Source organism: Apus apus, chromosome 5 (assembly GCF_020740795.1).
Source record: "Apus apus isolate bApuApu2 chromosome 5, bApuApu2.pri.cur, whole genome shotgun sequence".
Taxonomy (NCBI): Eukaryota; Metazoa; Chordata; class Aves; order Apodiformes; family Apodidae; genus Apus; species Apus apus.
In genome coordinates this window covers 50,728,397-50,748,446 of record NC_067286.1, presented here as the reverse complement: position 1 = coordinate 50,748,446, position 20,050 = coordinate 50,728,397, and the positions used below count along the sequence as shown (strand labels likewise).

Genomic DNA, 20,050 nt, shown 5'->3' with positions numbered 1-20,050 from the left:
TCTGTTTCCAATGCCTTAAGATTGTTACCAGCGCTTAGAATTCCTGGGAGATGCAATTTTGGACTACCTCATAACCAAGCACCTTTATGAAGACCCACGGCAACACTCTCCAGGAGTTCTTACTGACCTACGATCTGCTCTAGTCAATAATACCATTTTTGCATCATTAGCTGTAAAGTATGACTACCACAAGTACTTCAAAGCTGTCTCTCCTGAACTGTTTCATGTTATTGATGACTTTGTGCAGTTTCAAATGGAAAAGAATGAAATGCAAGGAATGGATTCTGAGGTTAGTGGAAGTAGAAGAAATGTGTTCAGTATCTGATTTGAAGCATGTTGCTGTGTTTCTTAGAATGATGAGGATTTTTGGTAATGTTTTATTTTTAAGCACACAGCAGCCATAGAAGCAGGCTCCCAGTAATAAAACATGCAATATGCAAAGTAAAACATATTCTTCAGAAAGTATAATGTCAATAAGAACTTTCAGAAAATAATTAAGTTGAAAGTAGTTTTCCTTTAGATTTTTCTGTTATACTTAATTTTAATCGCTTTGCTTTTGTGTTGTTGTTAGTGGGAGAAAAATACGTGCTGGTGTGGGGGTAAAGCGATTAGCTTACTTTCCACACTGACAGATTGGAAGCACTACTATACTACTATACCATAAAATTGTGATGAAGAGTTACTAAGTCACATAATGCTGACTTAAGATAGGCTATCCATGCAACATCATGAGCAGTGCTACCTTGGGATTATGTAATGTAGCACACTGACAGATTACCACGGTCTCTCATCTGATGCTTTCTGTTGGAGCTGGTGTCATTGCACTGTTCTCAAGGATGTCTGACATACGCCTGAAGGCTTTATCTTTGCTAGCCACAAAAGCATTTTTAAAAAGTCACTTGACAAGTAGTTCAATTGAAGACTTGCAAACATATATATTTTCTGTGGAGGAAATCTGTAGATAATGAGCTTTATTTGCTGGAGAACAAACTAACTCAATTTAGATAAGCTGTTCAGGAAATGTATGAGAGTAAGGGCCTTGTGAGTCACATTCTAATCAGAGTGCTGGAAGAGACTGACTTTCTCATTATCCTTTCTTTGAAAGTGTTATCCCATAGATGTCCCTAATAGTTCGTCTTCTAAAAAACTGACCAATCTCTTAAAGTATTCTGTCTGAGAGTACTTCAACACTAAATAAATGTTATCTTTGTCTTTAGTAGTTTCTTCTTTCTGATAAACAATTTAAAAGCTTGGGAATCAAAATGTTTCAGTTACATATATGGGTCTCTACAGCCCTTGTACTGCTGCAGAGTGAAATCTGTATGTTTTATGTGAAGGTTCAGAAAACTTTGACTAAGATTGGTCACTGAAATTTGGATCATGAGCTCCTAAAAGTTTTTAGCCTTTTCACTCATTTCGAAGAAAACAAGGCTGATTAGAGTTTGATCCCCAAATGTAAAATAATTTACATTATCTAAATTTTGGAATGTAACTTTTAGCTTTGTTCAGCTTTTGCTAGTATGCAAAAAAGATTGCCTAGAATCTTCCACTGAAGTTGCAGCCGAATTGTGTGATAGCTGTTTCAAATAAAATTCTTGTTTCACTCTCCCTACGCCTGCTCCCTATCTTGGTCTGGCACTGACTTACTGAAACTCTTATTTCATCAGAGCTAATGCAAGAGTCTTTGTTTCTGCATTTCATGCCAGCTAGACTGGTTTCCATGTGTGTCTCCATGTCATCTGCTTTTCTTTTTTGCAAATCTCGCTCCTGAAACATCTGTTGTCCCTTGCCTTGTAGCCCTTAGTCTCTCCTGTTATATTTCAGTATAACTCAAAAGTGCTTCAGTTTACACTTGTATGAAATATGGTATTCAAAACAGTCGAATATGTGTTTTAACATCAAAATTCCTATTTGGAGTGTATACACATCAGCTCTGACTTTTTTGAAATACTGGATGGGCCTAGTTTATGAAGTATTATGGTGATTATTAAAAGGAGTGAATTGGATTTTAAACCCCAGATAGGAGCCAAATGGAGTAAAGGGGCAGCTGCTGGGGGAAAAGACTGGCAGAAACTTACTTCTCTTTAGGCGGTGGAGAGTAATGGTCAAAAACTTGTTTTCAGGTTACTTTGGCCTTAGGTGAATGTATATTAGATATATTTGAAGTGGTTTTAGTAAAGAATTAGATTAACTCAAGATCTTTAAGACATATAGTGCAAGTTTAATTTTAATAATGAGAATATTGTCTTAAATTAGTAGCATAGATAAAAACACTGCCTGCTACATCCCAAAAATACCTAACTGCCTGTTGGTTCAGTCTGATGTTACTGGTTATCCGTTATTAGATGCTTATTTTACTAGTGCTTGTTTCATGCTTGTCTTCTAGGTAAAGGGGGTAAGGAAAGGTACATCTGACTTTCATCCAGCGATGGGACTTTTTAAAGTCTCCTTCTAGAAGATGTTTAATGTGTGAAGTTTTCCTTTGCTATGAGTAGCTTTCTAGTATTAACTGATAGGGCCAAGTATGTTTCTTATTGGAAAAAACAGACCTGTGGTAAAATCCTACAGAATTATTACAAGAGGAATTCTCAAAGCATATCAGGTCTCTGTACACAGTGGTGTTTTGGATTTTTTTTTTCACATTTGAAAAATTATATATCCAGCAACTTGGTTTCATTGGCAAGTAAAAGAACAATTTCACTGTGGAAAGTTGTCAATGAAAAACTTAAAGGAAGCAGCTCAAAATGTAAGAGAGCTTACGTTTCTGAAGACTTTTGGTTTATTTTAAAATAAATTATTTTTCTCTTCTCCTCCCCTTCTCTCTTCCCCTCCTGCCCTCCTTGGCTTTTTTTAATTGCAAACAGCTCAGAAGATCTGAAGAAGATGAAGAAAAAGAGGAAGACATTGAAGTACCAAAGGCCATGGGGGATATATTTGAGTCCCTTGCTGGTGCCATTTATATGGATAGTGGAATGTCTTTGGAAATGGTTTGGCAAGTGTACTATCCAATGATGAGGCCATTAATAGGTATTGTCAGCTTTCAGAAAAAAAAACCCTGATAATTAAGTGCCATCTGCTATGAAGAGAAAAAAGCTAATTGTTTGGGTTGTTTGTTTTTGTTTTTTTTTTTCAAACAGAAAAATTTTCTGCTAATGTGCCCCGTTCCCCAGTGCGAGAGCTACTGGAGATGGAGCCAGAGACAGCCAAATTTAGGTAAGAGAGCACATCTTTGGTACAGACTGCCATAAACTGTTTAAAGCTGCGCTTCATAAACTGCTGAGAATTTCTAAATGTCACAGATTACTTTTATTTTGCACTAATCGGTTCACTGATTTTTAATTTTTTTCTTTGCATAGCTTTCTGAGAAAAGTAGTGATTTCTGTTTAACTGTACTGCTTTAGCATCTGTAGAAAAAAGTGACGTAGGTATCTTATTTCAGCTTAATTTGCCTAGGCAGTAAGTAATTCTTGTGTGTATTTTTGCAGTCCTGCAGAAAGAACTTACGATGGAAAGGTCAGAGTAACAGTGGAAGTTGTAGGAAAGGGAAAGTTTAAAGGCGTTGGCAGAAGCTACAGGATTGCCAAATCTGCAGCTGCGAGAAGAGCACTACGAAGCCTCAAAGCAAATCAACCTCAGGTCCCAAACAGCTGAGACTCCTCTTAAAAATAAATGAAATGGGGGGGGGGGGGAAACAAAACCACATACAAATAAAGTACATTTTTAAAAACTTTGATGTTGAGAGGAACAAATTGGAAGACAGAATTTAAAGTTTGTTTGATAACAGAGTAGGTAACAGAACATTTAACATGTATAAAATTTTGGAACTAATTGTAGTTGTAGGTTTTTGCGCAAACACAATCTTGTCTTCTTTCCTCACTTCTGCTTTGTTTAATCACGAGAGTGCTTTAATGATGACGTTTAGCAAGTGTTCAGAATAATTGTTGTCAGGTCTTTTTGGTTTACTTTTATTGTCAGTACAGCTTTGCTTAGTGTTAGAAGGCCAGGGAGCTTATGCCTAATGCAGTTGCTAGATTTATATATAGTAATCTTGAAATTCTTCAATCTGTGCACTAGTGCCAGTCATAAAGCAGTTGATAAACTGTACTGGATGATTTGGTATAAGAAAGAATAAGTGTGCCAGTATTCTCCTTTTTTTTCTTTTTTTTTCCTCTCCATGTCATCTTTTTACATTAAGATGACATTCCCAATCATTATTGCACTTATTTGTTAGGGACAGATTTTAATTGAAATGGCTGGCATACTCGTAGAATGAAACTTCAGTTTCTTTATGCCACACAGTCTTGCATAAAAAAAGGTTCTTGCCTTAAAAATAAATAAACCCTCATTAATAGTTTTTAATTTCTGATCTCTTTTGGAACAAACTGTTTTACATTCCCTTCATTTTGTTATGCATTTTACAATGATACAGCTCTATATTTACAGTACAACTCATTACTATAGCTGTGACTTATTACAGGATTATAATAGAAATTGTATTCATATATATGTAATTAGGTTATTTTTAACAATTCTGAGAAGGTGGTTAGTCTACAGTTTTTTTTATACCATAAACAAAATATGGTCCTTGGCTAAAATTCCAATTTTACACAAACCTGCAAGCTAGATAGTTCCAATACTGGAAACAGTAATGAATAATTGCACAGTGCAAACTGTCACTCTAACAAAATAACCTTAGACATATCACACCTAAAATATGCTGCAGATTTTATAGTCAATTGGTTACATATTTAACAAACAGAGCACCTTTACACTTAGAAATATTTCCACATAAATTTCTTACTGTACTTTTCAGAGTTGCATGCATATTTCACCTACCAAAGCTGTGCTGTTAAATAACATGAAAGATGATGTTTGAGATATAACTGCCGTACTTTTGATACATCTGTGATTTAGGTCCTTAATTTAGAGAAACTAGCTCATTGGTGTTTTGGTCTACTGGGGGTGGGGGGGGAAATACTACTTTTATTTTTTAGGCTTTGCCTATACTTCTTTAATTAGATTTTTGTAGGCACTCTTCACTTAAATACCTCAGTTCTTTTTTTCTTTTTCCTTTTTATTTTTTGCATGCATTGTTTTTTCTGTTTTGGTGCTATGTTTATATATTATGCTTGAAATTTTAATTTTTTGCACTGTAACTATAATACCTCTTAATTTACCTTTAAAAAAGCTGTGGGTCTTGTATTCCCACCAATATCAGTAGAGGTTTGCTGCAATTTTGCCCTGTTAATTATGCTTGAAGTTTGAGAAAGCAGAGCAAGGTGTTTTAACGTTTTCCAGCACAATAGTTTAAACTTGATGCTGTGTCTTATGAATTAAATTACAAATAAATACTGTATTTCCTGCTTTTATACCCTATTTCTTTCCTCACAAATGCACACTAAAACAAAATGAAAACTGTCAGCTCTTGCTTTCTTAACAAGAAAATAAAAGAAATGCCTTAGTGACAAGGGGTAGACATTAAGCTTTTCTGAAATACAGTTTTCAAAAGTTCGTATATTTTCTATCTCAGCCATTTTTCATTCTGCAAAAAGGACCATTCTTGTATTTGAAAGCCGCGTTGTTATGGTGGTCAGACAGAGAATTTAAGTACCAGCTTATACAAAATTCTAGCATTTGTTTGGTACTTCAGACATGGTAGTGTTACAGGGAAGTAAGTAGAAGACCTGCAAGTCTTGATGTGTATAAAATAAAATGTAAATGAGATGGAACAGTAAAAACATGCAGTCTAGTTTTTCAGAGGTAAATGTTTTTGAGTTAACCATTTGGAAAAAAATAAGTCACCAATTTAAATTACAGCTTTTTCTTTGTTGTAGGAGTGAAGTTTCTTAGAGAAAATACATGGTCGCTAATGTTGGCAGTTCTGTGTTTCTGGCCAAACACCAATCAGCAGATAAAAGTCAGATTATCTTTAAAGTCTTAAGTAGTTTTAACTGCATTATGAAAAATTAAAATGTGTTGGTCTTAGAATGCCTAAAATTTTATACTGTTTTTATGAGATAATAGATTCTCAGGGGTTTCAGCTGACTGTTAGCAGTAAAGTGCTACAGAGTGTTTTGATGCAAAGAAAATTAACTGAACTTGCTCTGTGTTTCAGAATGGTTTAATGATCACTTTGTTACTAGATAAAGCCTATGAATTGGAGATCTGAAATGTGTAGTGGCTGACTATAAAGTAGTTTCTGCTGCTGAAGCGTTTTTAAATGTGTTTTAAATACCGTAATTTTTTCCAGTGTGACCTCATTAAAAATATTTTTTTATCCTTTGAGATAGAAAATTCATATTAGTTTCCATGTTATTACATCTGTGTGTTTTACCCTACAGCTGATACGATTTTTATATTGGACAGTGTATGCTATTAAAGACCTAAATCTGATCATTTGAAGGTTGGGATAGAAATCACTTGACATGCTATAAGCACAAGTGGAAGTGGACTGTTGCAACCCATCTTCAAAAGCAACCACACAGGCTCATCATAAATAGTGTGGGGGTTAGTTGGCATGAACCTTGTTTTTGTTTGTTGTTTTTTTGTTTTGTTGTTTTTTTATCTAAGTCCTGTTATACTGTACTTTAAACAGTCCTCCTAACTATGCTGCGTTTTTATTTTTATGGCTTTTTTTGCGCTGTTCTGTTCATGTAGCACAAATAAGCATTGCACTTGGTACCATGCTTTACCTCATTTCAAGGAAAAAAATGCTTAACAGAGAGATAAATGTGGTTTGGCCTTGCTGCTGTTCTGATTTACTGAATTTGAAAAAGATAATTATAATGCCTGCAATGTGTCATTTACTTGCACAACTTAAATAGGTCATTTGTAACGTCTGTGGCATTTTTACTGTATGTGGAAAAATACAACCAAGATGTGTAACAACTCTTGATTGCATTTTAAAGCTATTGTTTTTCTACATCCTTTTACTGTTATGTGAAGTACTTCACATTAGAATGACCTCTGACACTCCAATAATTATCTCTGAACAAACCATCATATTATGCATATAATGTAGTTTTTGCAAGAAGACAGCCCCTGGTAATTTGGTCAACTGAAACTCAGTCTCTGCTCAGTGTGAGTATTGAGTGCCCGGAAGTGACTTCTCAAGTGTTTGTTTAGCTTGATGCTGCTAAGGTGCATACAGAAAAAAAGCCTACTCTTTTGAAATGTCATTGCACAATACTATGTTGTGACTCCAGAGTACAGAACTTGGACAGGAATCAGTTTCCTTGGGGGGGAGGAATGTAGCGGTGGCGCAGGGATGAGGTGCCAGATCCTCAGCAGGTACAAATTGATGTGGTGTCATTTTAATCAATGGAACTGCATTTTTTTACATACCTGAAGATCTTGTGCTTATATGTATGTTACAGAGTTCAGGTTTTCCTCCTTGCAAGGAAGTACAAAACCATAAACTGGAAATTGTCTTGCTGCATATGACATAATTATGTTACATGCATTTATCTGTATAGAAAGTGAAATCTTTCTATCCCAATCACAGCAGCACACATAATCCAAAACTGACAAATAGCACCGTGGTCTGCTGTGATACTGCACTTGCCTATGTCTGACAGTATTCTGGGTTTGTGTATTTTGGGTGGGGTTCCCTACAAAAAACGTTCCCATGGAAATATCTGTATTTATTACATCAGTGAAGCAAAGAGTTTGATTTTTGGTACTTAATTACTGACACTGATCCTTTTCCAATTGCTCTATTTTTCAAGAATTTAATTTAATTACTTTCATGTTAGGTTTAAAACTTCATGATCATGAAATGTAATTTAAATATCATCTGTAATTCAATCTGAATTATGCCAGCAAATAACTAGAGGTCATTGTAGTATACTCCACTAGCAGTTAAAGATAACTTCTGTCAAAGCTAACTACGTTTCTTAAGAGTAAATTTTATCCAATTAAATCCCTGGGTTTTTTCCCCTCTTTTATTTGAATGGCAACCACAGACTACTTTAATTGCTTTGTAGATGCACTCAGAATTTACTGCAGCAGCAAGTTGGAGAGAAAAATGTTTGTGAACAAGAATTGGAAGTTGCAGGCATTTTTATTGTAAATAGTTTGACTGAAAAGATGGTTGAAATCAAGTAGAATGAATAACAAATATAATTTAATGGACAATAAAATACTTACCATCACATGCTGCAGCTGTCTTTAAGGGACATAAAATGTAATTCATTCATACTGTAATCATGCTGCAGAAGTTTGCAATCTGCACCTTATGGATCACAATTACCTTTAATAGTTTTTTGTAATAATTGTAGCTAAGTATATCTCCAATAAAGTTATGGTCTGCTCACCTTGCATTGTCTTTTTACTTTTGTTTTCAGTCCCTCTTCATCTTTCCATAAATCTTGTAAGAGTTTACAAAAAATTACTATTCAGTCTAAATAAGAAAAAATATTTTGTGAAGACATTATTTCTTGACCTCGTTTAAAGACAAGTCTGCCTGTCTCGTTTCTCTGATGAATTAACTGTCTTCATAGCTATGTGAAGACTCTTAAGGGACACTCAAGTTAAAAATGATGATGTACATGCTACAATTTGATCTCTGTGTTGACCATTATACCTGCAAAATTTCTGTTGGAGCTGGGAGGCCCTGGGGCACAAAGGTTCAGTAAAAAAAGTTTGCACAATTCAGCACATTTTAAGTATAACTAGTTAATATTTGCTAATAGTCTCAACATTAGTAACATTGATTTTAATTATTTTGTTTTCTGTTAGTATTTCATTTATCCTGCATATTGAAAGCATGTTTGTAGAGTGTTCTGGCTGGCACACCAGTGTCATGTCTCTGTTTTAGAGGTGAGACAGACCTGCTAGTCAAAGATAGGGAGTCTTCCCGGTAATGAAGCAAGCATTTCAACTAAGAATCCAGGGAAAACTTGTGATTCCTCTGTGATTTTCCAGCTTTTTTTGTCCCTGTATGGGTTCTACCCTGACACTCATGATGCTTATAGGTAAAGCCATTTAAGCTCCAACGTGTAGACCAGTCACCTGTAGTAGGGAATGATAACACAGCCTTCACCCCCCAAGTTCTGGCAAGTGAGTCATATTGGAAAAAATTACTTCCCCAAGTTTTCTAGAGGAAATGGGCCTGAAAATAATAATTAAAAAGCCAAAACAAAAACCAAAACTATCTAAACTTGAGTCTCAAAGGAAGCTGACCATCCCTTGCTGAGTAGTAACGCGAAGCTGTAACATCAAGACACAAATTTTCAGGATAGTTGTCTTTTGTCATCCTGACAAACCTCAGTGGCCACTGAGGAACTGAAAAGAGAATACCTCTGTGTCTGTCCGGTGAAGAGTTTACAGGTACTGGTTTCTCGTAAGAATAATAAATGTTTCATACTTGCATCAATAGATCTGATACGTATTTGGTTAGCTGCTATTATTAAGTAAAACCACACAGAACGAGGAATTTGTGTGAAAACAGAGAGGAGTAAGGTTTTTGAATATGCTTGTCCTGACTAGAGGTGGTAGTAAAGCTAATCATAACTCTAAAGTCCAGAAACAGAGGAGAAAATTTGGTGCTTGCCTGGGCTTCCCTTAACACGTGCTAGAGTTGAGCTGCAGGATCTGTTCCTTAGAGGAAATCTCCACATCAGTGGACACAGGAAGTACTGACATATAAGTGGGTTTCATTTTTCTTATAGCTGTAATTAGGTCCTTCCTTATTGTAGAATGTGAAAAATACTTACCTGTTGATGAGTAAAATAACCAAGGACCTTCCAGATGTTATGAGAACATATAATTAACTTTGCAGCTTAAGCACCTCCACTTGCCTGGCTTGTTGGTTTTGTGTTGGGTTTTTTTTTTTTACATTATATGTTTTGTTTTTTTTTATTGGAAGGCTTGTGCTAACTCCTAAATTGATGTAATTTTCTTCAGTTAACTTGAAAATTTCCTGTAGTTTTGGATTCCTGTCCAGCTCTGACTGAAGTCACTGAGAAGACATCCAGTTGGGCACTGTAATTTGTGTGCATTTGAACTTGACACAAAAATCCTTCAGATACAATAATTGTAAATTCCAGATGTCAAGTAAAAGTTGAGAAATGCAATGATGTGCAAAGGCAGCCTATTCATTGCGCTTCTATTTTTGAGGCTGTTAAGTAAAAAGGGTGGCATGTTTGCCAGCTACCTACTGTTGGGATAGCCCACCTATTTTTGAATATCCAACTGCTTGCTCCATTTTCTTTTGCAAGGTGTGCAAAATTTAGAGGGAAGAAACAAGGGCAATCTTCTTTGCTTTCATTAACATCTAGAAAGCTTCAGCTGACTTCAGGTGTGCACTCTGCAGGCAGCTGCATCTGGGCTGTAACTCCTACCCATTTCTTCTGTCAGTGGAGCTGCAGCAGCAGCGACAAGGCACTGTTGAATTTTTCTGCCCTTAGGTCTTCCTTTCAACATGAGGTGAGTTGAATGAAAGAGAGGCGTCTTCATCCCTGCCCAGGGCTGGCACTCAGCTGATGAGGTGGATCCCACAGTGTAGCTTGAAGCTGGAAATGTTCATTCAGGGAAGGTGCTGGGGCAAGGAGAAGAGGAGTTTTCATCCGGCTGCAGCATAGACAGGGAACACTTAATTACTGCAGAGTCTCACTTACCTCTTGCCGAGATGAGGATGATCTCCTCTTTAGTGCCACTTGGCCTGGAGCAGGGGAGTATGAACTGTTGCAGCTGTTTCATCACTTGTAGTAAAATTCTGCAAAGTTTGCAGACAACTTACCCAACTAAAGCCCTGAGCTACTTGAGAGGACTGCAGGATCACCAGTCTAGCCTTCAACTGTATATTCCTTCAAGAAAGTCGTTTTCTCAGAGGTACTTGAGTGGCACTTTGCCATCAGTTTTAGGGTAAGGTTTTTAACTGTTTTATACGTGAGAATTCAAGTGACATAGAGGTGCAGCTCTATAGTTGTACAAAATTGCCTATTGCACAACTACTAGCATTAGCACAAGTGTGTGTGAACACAGATGTCATTAAGCATAGACATCAGCTTCCTTGTTCTTATACCACAGCTCTCTACACCAGCCATGTTTGCCTTCATGTGTTTACTCTCAAGTCACTTGAATTTAGGCAAGACCCTGGTGTCGAACTAAACCCTCCCTGCATTCAGTTGAGCCTCAGTGTCTTGATAGCTAAGATCTACCCTATTCTCACACTTCTATAGCAATTAATAGTGTTTTTGCAGCACCAATTTTAAGTTAAGAAATTATTGCTTTCAGGGTGATTCTAGCTGGAATAGCAGGGCATTATGCTCCTGCCAGCAACACTCACCACCTTCCTCCCAGCTTTACATAGTACATGTGCTCCAGGCAAATGAGATCTCATTACACAAACAAGCATGGCACAGGCAGCTGTACTCCCTGTCTGGCCAACTGGCTGCTGTGCAGGGCCGTGCTAATGCCTTTGCTGGGCTTTAAAAAGTTGCTCTTTTTTGTGGAATCCATCAGCATCAGAACCCAGCCCTGCCTGCTGTGGAGGGCTGAATTCCCTGAGAGTGCTGGTGGCCCCAACAGGTACAGCAAGGAAGGGCACTTTGCACCTTCCTGACCCACCTTGTGGAGCTGAGTCAGACTCAAATCCTTGTGCACGTGCATTGCAAGAGTATTCCTTATTTTATATAACATTTGGTTGCAAGTGACTAAATTAGTGTGAAATAACCATTCAGTAACCTCTGTGGAAGATTTCTTATAAAGAAATGCTGCTTTATTGGCAGGTGAAGGGTTACTTGATGCAGCAGCTACATAAATTGCAACAAAGGCTGTAGCAAATAAACTAATTATGAGTATATAATCTATGCTAGATACATAGCACGTGCTTTGTGTATAGGGTATGATGTCAGAAAATCCCAGAAACAGCAGTGACATACAAGGAGCGATGGGGGACCTGCATAAATATCTGAATCATATAAACAAATAGAGAAAGTGGTGGGCTGGAAATATTTGAGAAGCAATGCCAAGATTCAGAGACACCTCAAACATGGAGAGGAAAGGGAACAGGTCTGGGCAACTCAGCTCATAAATCAGTTTCCCAGAAAGGGATGAGCATCATGGAGGAAGTCTGAGCAGTGGTGGCAACTGGAAAAGCCAAAGCTCGCTTACTCCAGCATCAAGTTTTAAGGTGACAGTGGGACATGCTGGAGGGAATGGGAAGACAAGGCCAACTGAACTAGAGCCTTGCAATAAGCAAAGATTGAAATTGGCCACTGGTTACTGCAGAAGTCACCAATTTTTGCTCCTTCCGACAAACTTTAATCCTCAAGTATCCTTAAACTTAGTCCTCTAAGGTCTAATACAAGTCCTGTGGATTTTCTGACTCTTTGAATGTCACCCCAGTGAGGACTCCATGTCTTAACTGCAATAGTGAAAACTCCACCTTGCATCTAAAGCAGGCTTATGCCAACAGTAAAGGTTCAGTTTCTGTGCCAGCCACTCTGCACAGGACAGGCACAGCAGGGCTGTGTTTGGGTAGGTTAGAGATAAGACTGTAATTGTGTCCTTCTGGAATCACTTGGCTTAAAATCCCCTGCTGATTGTCACCTTGCTGTGATTGCTTACACTGAGAGGTACATTTGCTCATCCCCCATATTGACAAGTTATGGTTTTTTTGAAAAAGCATCTCAGCCCTGAGCCTTCACCAGGGTAGTACATCTCAAACTAAAGAGAAGCAGTTGCAGCTTAAGGTTTTGGTTGTCTGGTTGAAGTCTGTTAGGCCAGGAGTAAGCCCATCGGTGATGATTTTTAGAGGACAGCATCAAGCTTTTGAATAATTTCCTTGTAAAGCTACATCTAACCTAATGTCCAGAAGCTGATTCCTCACCCTAATCAAAGAGGTTCAGAGAAGGTCCTGAGTAAGACCAGGCTGGAGAGATTTGGGGCTAACTTCAAGCCACAGAAGACTACTTTGGCCATTATGACAAGTATGAAGAAGCAGACAAAGCTGTGATTGCAGTCAATTGAGGAACACAAACATTTTTCATTGGTATAGGTAACAGCAGTCCTTGGCAGACAAGTTCTAACTGGGTCAATGCCCTAGCCATAAAGCATCTGCCCGATTTTTTTGTTAATACTGCATTTTTTTTGGACAATTTTAGCCAGCTGCCCCCTGCAGAGGTCTCTGGGCAGTGGATTCCCATTGTCCCATGGTTTCCTGGAAGTGCAGCTGGGATTATCTTTTGGGAATCTGGGCAATGCAGTGTGACAATACTGGAGATGGAGCCTTCAAGCCTTTTACTTGATTTGCTCAGCAGCACCATGGGGAGGCTCATCCCTTTCCCTGACCCGCTGCCTAAAGGGGTGGAGCTGCAGACTGCAGCTTGGCCCTACTGTCAGGACTGCTCACCAGTGATGGTCTCTGCAAGAATACCCTGAATCCCCACATGTTTTGCCACAGCTGCCTGTGCACCTCCCTCACCTGCAACTGGAGTTATGCCTTCGTATGATACTCCTGAGACTTAGGTAGACTCTCCCTGTCCCCAGCCATCTCTCTCGACTGTCAGTGTTTATAACCACTGTGCACAATTGCTTTCCTCCCCTAGCCCTCACTACACCCCAGAGACAGCTGTATTTCTACAGTGAATGAAGCAATTCCTGTATGTATGATTTTAACGTGCTTCGGGACCCTTTGGGAGAGGAGGTGCTATTGTACAAATACAAGATACTATTAAAACAGGAATCTGTGTAATGGGTGATAAATTCTGATACTATATGTTTAATATAATATGACGGTTGTAAATCCAGTGAATTACCATAGGTATTTGCTGTGCAGTGTGTTTATGAATTGTTTGGGCAGGTGTTTTTCAAGGCCCAGTTTTTCACACAAAATGTGAATTATAGGACAGTTTAATAATATTCCTTACAAGAATCCAATATGCCACAATTAGCTGCAGAAATGCTAACGCCTGATGGCTGAGCTGAGTTGCTGATTGAGTTCACATGTAAGAAGGCAAAGGAAAAAAGCAGTGTGGAGAAAAGAGATCTGCAGAAGTAAGCTTTAAGATCTGTCTTTGATCTCTTACAAGCAAATATCTTTTAAAGACACAGAAATCAATAGTTCTGGTAGTGTCCAACTGTGTTTTACATGTGCTTCCATACATGTTAGAAGTAGTTTGTTTTGACTGCAACAATGAAATAGTTCTCTAAAAGTTTATATCCAACAGTTATACTTTTAATATTTATTGATGTGAAGGGATACCTGTACTGCACATGTTATTTGAATCAAACCTTGCTGGATAGTTTTTAAATCAGATCCAAAATAATGTAATTCAGGATTACATAGGGTTGGAATTTCTAATTTCTATTTTTTACTGACATCCACATAAAAAAGACTTATAAGACCTTGAAAAAATATTTCCCTTCTCTGAAGAAGAGCGAAGTGCTCTATTTCACTCCTCCATCTGCTTTTATGCTACAATCTCAGTTTCATCCTGAGCTGATGTTAAACCAAGCAGCACAGCAGGAACCTATCTAGAAGCAGGGCTGGCAGGGCTGGGTATAGGTTTTAAAACTGAGTAACAGAAGAATCTGTCTTCTCCACCATTACAGGATTTTTGAGTGTAAATTTGGCTGTCATTACTTTTATTATTGCATATCAGTGGCATTCTTTGGGGTGCGGAGCCCTTTGCTTTTCATGTAGGTGTGTGCAGCTCCTGGGGTTTGCTGTGACTTACGCACTTCCATAGCAGTTGGTGGCACCTTCCAGACGCGTGAAGCTCAGGGACAGGTTTTGGAGGTGCTGCATTTCCACTGCTCCAGCCAATGTCCACTGAAGATGCTGGGCATCACCTCCCACCTCTCCAAGCCCCATCGCATTGTGGCTCATGTCTCCCTGAGCACCCTGGAGCTCAGCACTGCTGGGATCAGGCCCATCGTTGAGTGTAGCTGGATCTCACCAGTGCAACATTACAAGCTGGTAGCTCAGATGAAGGTTTACTTAAACATTTTCTTTCCACTTGACTAGTGTAAGGAAGGCATTTGCAGCCTGCCTCCCTCCCCACGCCATGCCTTGTCTATGTGGAAAAGCTGCCCTTGGCCCCAGATGATATGTTTGCATTTCATAATTAATGCTGAACTCGACGTGAGGCAGATACCAAAGGACGATTTTTTAAACAGATGTTGCAGGTCACTTGTAAGTTATTTGTCAAATAATTTTCAGAGCACAAGCCGCTGCTTTTGCCATTGTGACCAAAGGCGTGTGCTGCTCAGCAGCAGTAATTACAAAGCCAGGGCAACGCAGGGAAAATTCATCTTATTTAAAAGTGTTTTAGTGTCACCAAACAGCTTGCTATGCCATTAGGCAAGTTTTGCTAGACACATTCAAGTTGAGGGTTTTAATTTGTTTGAAGTATTCTCTAAAACAGAATTATGTTGGAGTTTACATAAAATGAGAGAATGACATGAAAAGTTTTAACTTAAGCAGCAAAATATAAAGGCTAATCTTATTTAAAAGTAATATGTGTGTCTTGATTGAGTGCCCAGATACACTCAACTGGGACATTTTAGTGGAATCGGTTCTAAGCTGTTACACTGAGTTATACAGAGTAGGTTTTCCTGAGCTCACATTGCCAGACCTGAAATACTCTTGTGGCTGCATTTAATAAAGAAACGAAAGTCTTGGGTAAGGGGATATGATTTTTTATGACAGAAGGAATGCAAATAACTTTTAGTCTCATTGCCTAGACTGGGTTTGGTCTGATTTGATGGAGTTTAATAATGACTTATAACCTGTGCTGACAATGTGCAGACCCGCACAACGTCATTTAACTCATTTATTCTGCTTGCTGTAAAAACAAAGAGATGGCAAATAAATATATGGAAAGTTCATTGTTTGTCAGAGGGCTCAAGCCAAAAGTTTTCAGTGACCTTTTAAAATATGGTCCCAGGCTAGTACTAAAATGTCTGTCACTCAGCGCACACACTTGCACAATTTGGCCTTTTAACCCGTGCATCTTGTTTTTCTCTCTTTCAACTGGTTGTATGAATTTCAAATCAGCTGCAGCTATTTAAGTTTTTGCATTGGAGGATTACTGTAAATTGCAGTCTGACAATTACAATGTACAGCGCACAGGAGAGTTATTAATGGATAGGCCTACTGATGGCCTTTCAGCGCTGACGAGGGCCTGGTGTTCCTCACCCGTAATTAGATCCAGTGGTCGGGGTCTGTGCGGATGAGGCAGGGGAGGGGGTTGGCCGAGGAGCGCCGCTTTATCAGAGGAAGATATCAATTGATCAGAGATAGTTACTATCGGCAACGTCTAAATCTCTAATTCACCTTCTTCTTAATGACTTGTATTGGCTTAAGAGGCTAAGTTACTTGACAGCACGGAGCTCGGCTGACAAAGCCACGCAGGTGGTTTTAATAGAGGATTTCTGTTGCTTGAGATTTCACTAAAGACGGAGCAACAGTTCAACAGACACAACAGAGGCCAGTAAAAACCCCGGTCTGCTGCTCTGCTCTGCTCTGCTCACCGAGGGTACCAGCAGTGCTCAGGCAGCAGCGAACCACAGCTCCCATTTACGCTGCACTTTTTTCCTCTGCAAGCTCTGCACAAGGGTTTTCACTGAGGTTCCAGTGTTTATTTTAAGAAATTAATCTTATGTGGGCATAAATTATATTTGACAAATGAAAAACCCTTCGGGGGGGGGGGTGGGGAGGATTTTTTTTTCTTTACTGCCCCATGAAAAACATTTTCCAGAACATAATGTTTCTAAAAAATTAAATATGCTTTTTTAGGATGAAGAGAGAGTCTGATGCCCAAGAAGAACGAGCAAGTTTTGTCAAAGTTGAAGAAAATGGTAATTTACCATTGATAAATACAGAAAATAAACTGTCTGCAAGCCCAGTGCTTAGATTAGACATGGCATCAGGAACAAAATGTTCATCTTTTTAATGAAGTAACCCAAGCAGCATCAGTTTTGTGCTCAGATTATTGCAGTGTAAATCCAATAAGAGATGGGCACCTAGCTCCCTGAGGCACTGCTGATTCAGCCCTGATCCTTTCTAGAAGGATTACAACCACCTGCTGGGAAGTTTTCCATGCAGTAAAGCTTGTAGCCAATCTGATGTTCACAGTACGTCCCAGAGTTTTTACTATTATTATTATTAATAATAATAATAATTCAGATTATGTATACCTATGGTGAATATAGGTTTGAGTCTGCTAAGGCTTTTTGGGGGATAAATATTTGCTTAAAATCTTGTTCCAATCTCTTAACACATTGAAGTAAAATCTAATTGAGTAGATCACTGGCATAGGCAGACCTCTCTGTTGTTGTTCTTGAGGGAGAGCTCAAGAGAAAAAGTAAGTCTGTGAGACTTACATTTTTGCCTTGAGTGGAAACATATTTATCAGTACAAAGCGTGCTTTTTTAAGCCATTCTGGAACAAGCAAAACTGATGGACCTGTCTTCTGGTTTCACTATCAGGTTCATGACCTCACTCCCAATACCACTGCTGGGTTCATGTCATGATTTCTACTTGTTAGCACTAATTGCCATTTGTACTTCCACTGGAATTGCAACCCATCTATGTAAACCATGGCTTTGCAGCTCCGAGGTCAGCAACCACTGGCCTGAAGTGTTAAGAATAACTACACTGTGCACCTGTAGTGTGTTGTTGTCTCAAGATCTCATAGTGCCCTTGAAACTTGCTAATTATGATTTATAAAGCTCTGAGTGTTAGCCCTGTCAGAGAAGAAAACAAAGACAGAAGGAAATAAGTAACTCTCCCAATTAAAAAAAAAAAAGAGTTGTTAAATGGTTCATTAAATGATTTGGCTAGCCAAGGATACAGACTGAGCTAGAGCATGGATTGAAATCCTGATCCTCTGATGATGATGGTGAGAGTCTTATTAGCTTCAATGTTGTCAGGAGCTCACTGGCATGTTTTTCACTTTGTATGAGGAAAGTACGCAGGTGCCCAAGTCACGGATGAGTTATCTCATAACTATAAATGAAACCTCATGAAAATGAGAGCTGTCATTTTGGAGCTGACCGAGCTAGCTGGGGTGTCAGTGTCATCCTGAATTTAACGTGGACGTACCAGCAGAAAGCTAACTGGAAAATGGTGTGAGTTGGAGGGCTGCTTCTCTGTACTGTGAAGCAAAGCAAAAGCTAGGTGCTAACAGTCATCATCTTCAACCCAAAATGTACCTGTTCTGCCATGGAAAATGAAGGATGTGCAAGTCCTTTTTGGAACAGCTGTGTAGTTCAGCTCTTCGTTATACAACATGTTTTTATTTTATAGTTGCACATGTTTATGCCCTTAGACTTCTGGCTTTTGTATTGGAGTTAGGTTGTGCAGGGAAGATTTCTTCACTCATGTTTGTAGAGTAACCTGAAGAGTGAAAAATCATTACTGACATCTTTGGATGCTGTTATCTATCTACAAATGACTAGTGATGGTGGGGGCAATAAGCAACATGGCTCTACAAGATCCCAGAGTGTCCCAGGAAGGTGGTTTCCTCCTATCCCATGCCTCGTGTGAGCTGCCAGGAATTGGTGTTAGGACAGGTCTTCCTCCACCCAGCTGTCTGCAGCTACATGCCAAATCAGCAAAAGCTAACTTCTCACTGAGGAAGATTTTGGCACGAAGAATCAAGCACAATCCTTTCTCTTGCTGTAAGTCTTTCTTTTTTTATTATTTAATTTTCTTTTAAGTATGGGTTGGAATGTTTCAATTACTTTATTTTATTTTACCTGTGTTCAAGGACTTACTGAGAGAATAGTTTTGGATGAAAAGAGCAAACCTTGATCATTCAGCCCTCGAAGGTGAGAGTTTTGGCACATTTGGAGGGTTCAAAGCAGGGAGGGTACATTCTTTGCTCTTGTAAAAAGGGGAACCTTTGCTGATTCAGTCGAGCTCTGTTCATTTACACAGAGAAGACAGGGTCCAATGGTTTGCTCTATAATGGTTTCCATAAGAGATATTTCAGCTCAAACCCCATAATAGTCTGTGTGGTATGAATGACCAAGCTGTTAGCAATTTTGAGCAAGCCTGTTAGCACCATGATCTGATCAACTAGGTTTCACAGAGAGACTTAGCTGAGCCATTCTGTCTCCCACAGCCACATCACTCCAGCAGGTCACATCTCCCTATGGGGCAGTGCAACGTGGCACCTGCTGGTTTTAGGCCCCTTTTGCTGACCAATGATGACTGTGCCTCACTGTGTAATATTTAAATTCAAGCATGCTTATTCAGCTTAATGATTTTGAAGGTAGGTGCTTTCCTGCTTAATACCCATTAGCTAATGACATTAGGGTAAGCTGGTGAAAAGAGGGTAGGTACATGGTAGAGGACCATGAACCAAGACCAAAATATGATTTTTTTTGTACATTAGAACATGTATCTATACCTCACCTTTCTTCCCCAAGTCTCCAAGTGAAAAAAAAAGTTTACTAATTCAATCTTTAGAGAACATATATCTATACACACACACTATATATAAATGTATATAACTTGCTCATATATGACTATTTCAAGCCACTTGATGACAAAGCAAAAAAAAACCAACCAGCTCCGCAGATTCTGATGCAAAGCACTGCTGTGAAAAGCATTATAATGAATAACTGACCTCCATCTTAGTGGTGCCTTCATCTTTTTATTCCTTCTTAAAACAAAGTCTGTTTTGACTGCTCTGCTATACTGTTAACAGACAGATAGACTCAAAATGTTGGCAGTTCTGTTCAAGGCTGGATTAATATAGGTTTGTTATTTTACTAGCATATCCAAAGGCAAATACTCCTACTGGACTCCACCCTTCAGCTGTGAAGCAGGTTGTAAATCAGTTCCTTTTCTGTTGTTTTTAAAGTAGTTTAGGGGCTTTAAAATGGTATTTAACATTATTACAGTCTGCTTGAATATTGTACAATTTCTAACTATTTTTTTTCTTTTTTATATCCACTTCTATGCCACTCAGAAGCTCCTAATGAAAACAGTGCAGTCACTACTAATGCCAAGGTGTAACTGAAGTGCTCATAACGTGCTTAATGACTGTTCTCCCCCAATGATTTGGGTGCCATAATTTTTAGCATGGTA

At 38.6% G+C, this 20,050-nt stretch overlaps 1 protein-coding gene across 5 annotated transcripts in view; it reads left to right on the top strand.

The window, feature by feature from the left end:
* The window catches only part of DICER1 (dicer 1, ribonuclease III), a 66,964-nt gene extending 58,645 nt beyond the window's left edge, over positions 1–8,319 (top strand). For all 5 annotated transcript variants that reach the window (XM_051621931.1, XM_051621932.1, XM_051621934.1 and 2 more), the window contains 4 exons: positions 21–289; positions 2,865–3,027; positions 3,138–3,213; positions 3,486–8,319. In XM_051621931.1, coding sequence (XP_051477891.1) covers positions 21–289; positions 2,865–3,027; positions 3,138–3,213; positions 3,486–3,651 — 674 coding nt within the window. In that variant the 3' untranslated portion in view covers positions 3,652–8,319. The remainder of the gene's footprint in view (positions 1–20; positions 290–2,864; positions 3,028–3,137; positions 3,214–3,485) is intronic.
* Positions 8,320–20,050: the final 11,731 nt, after the last annotated feature.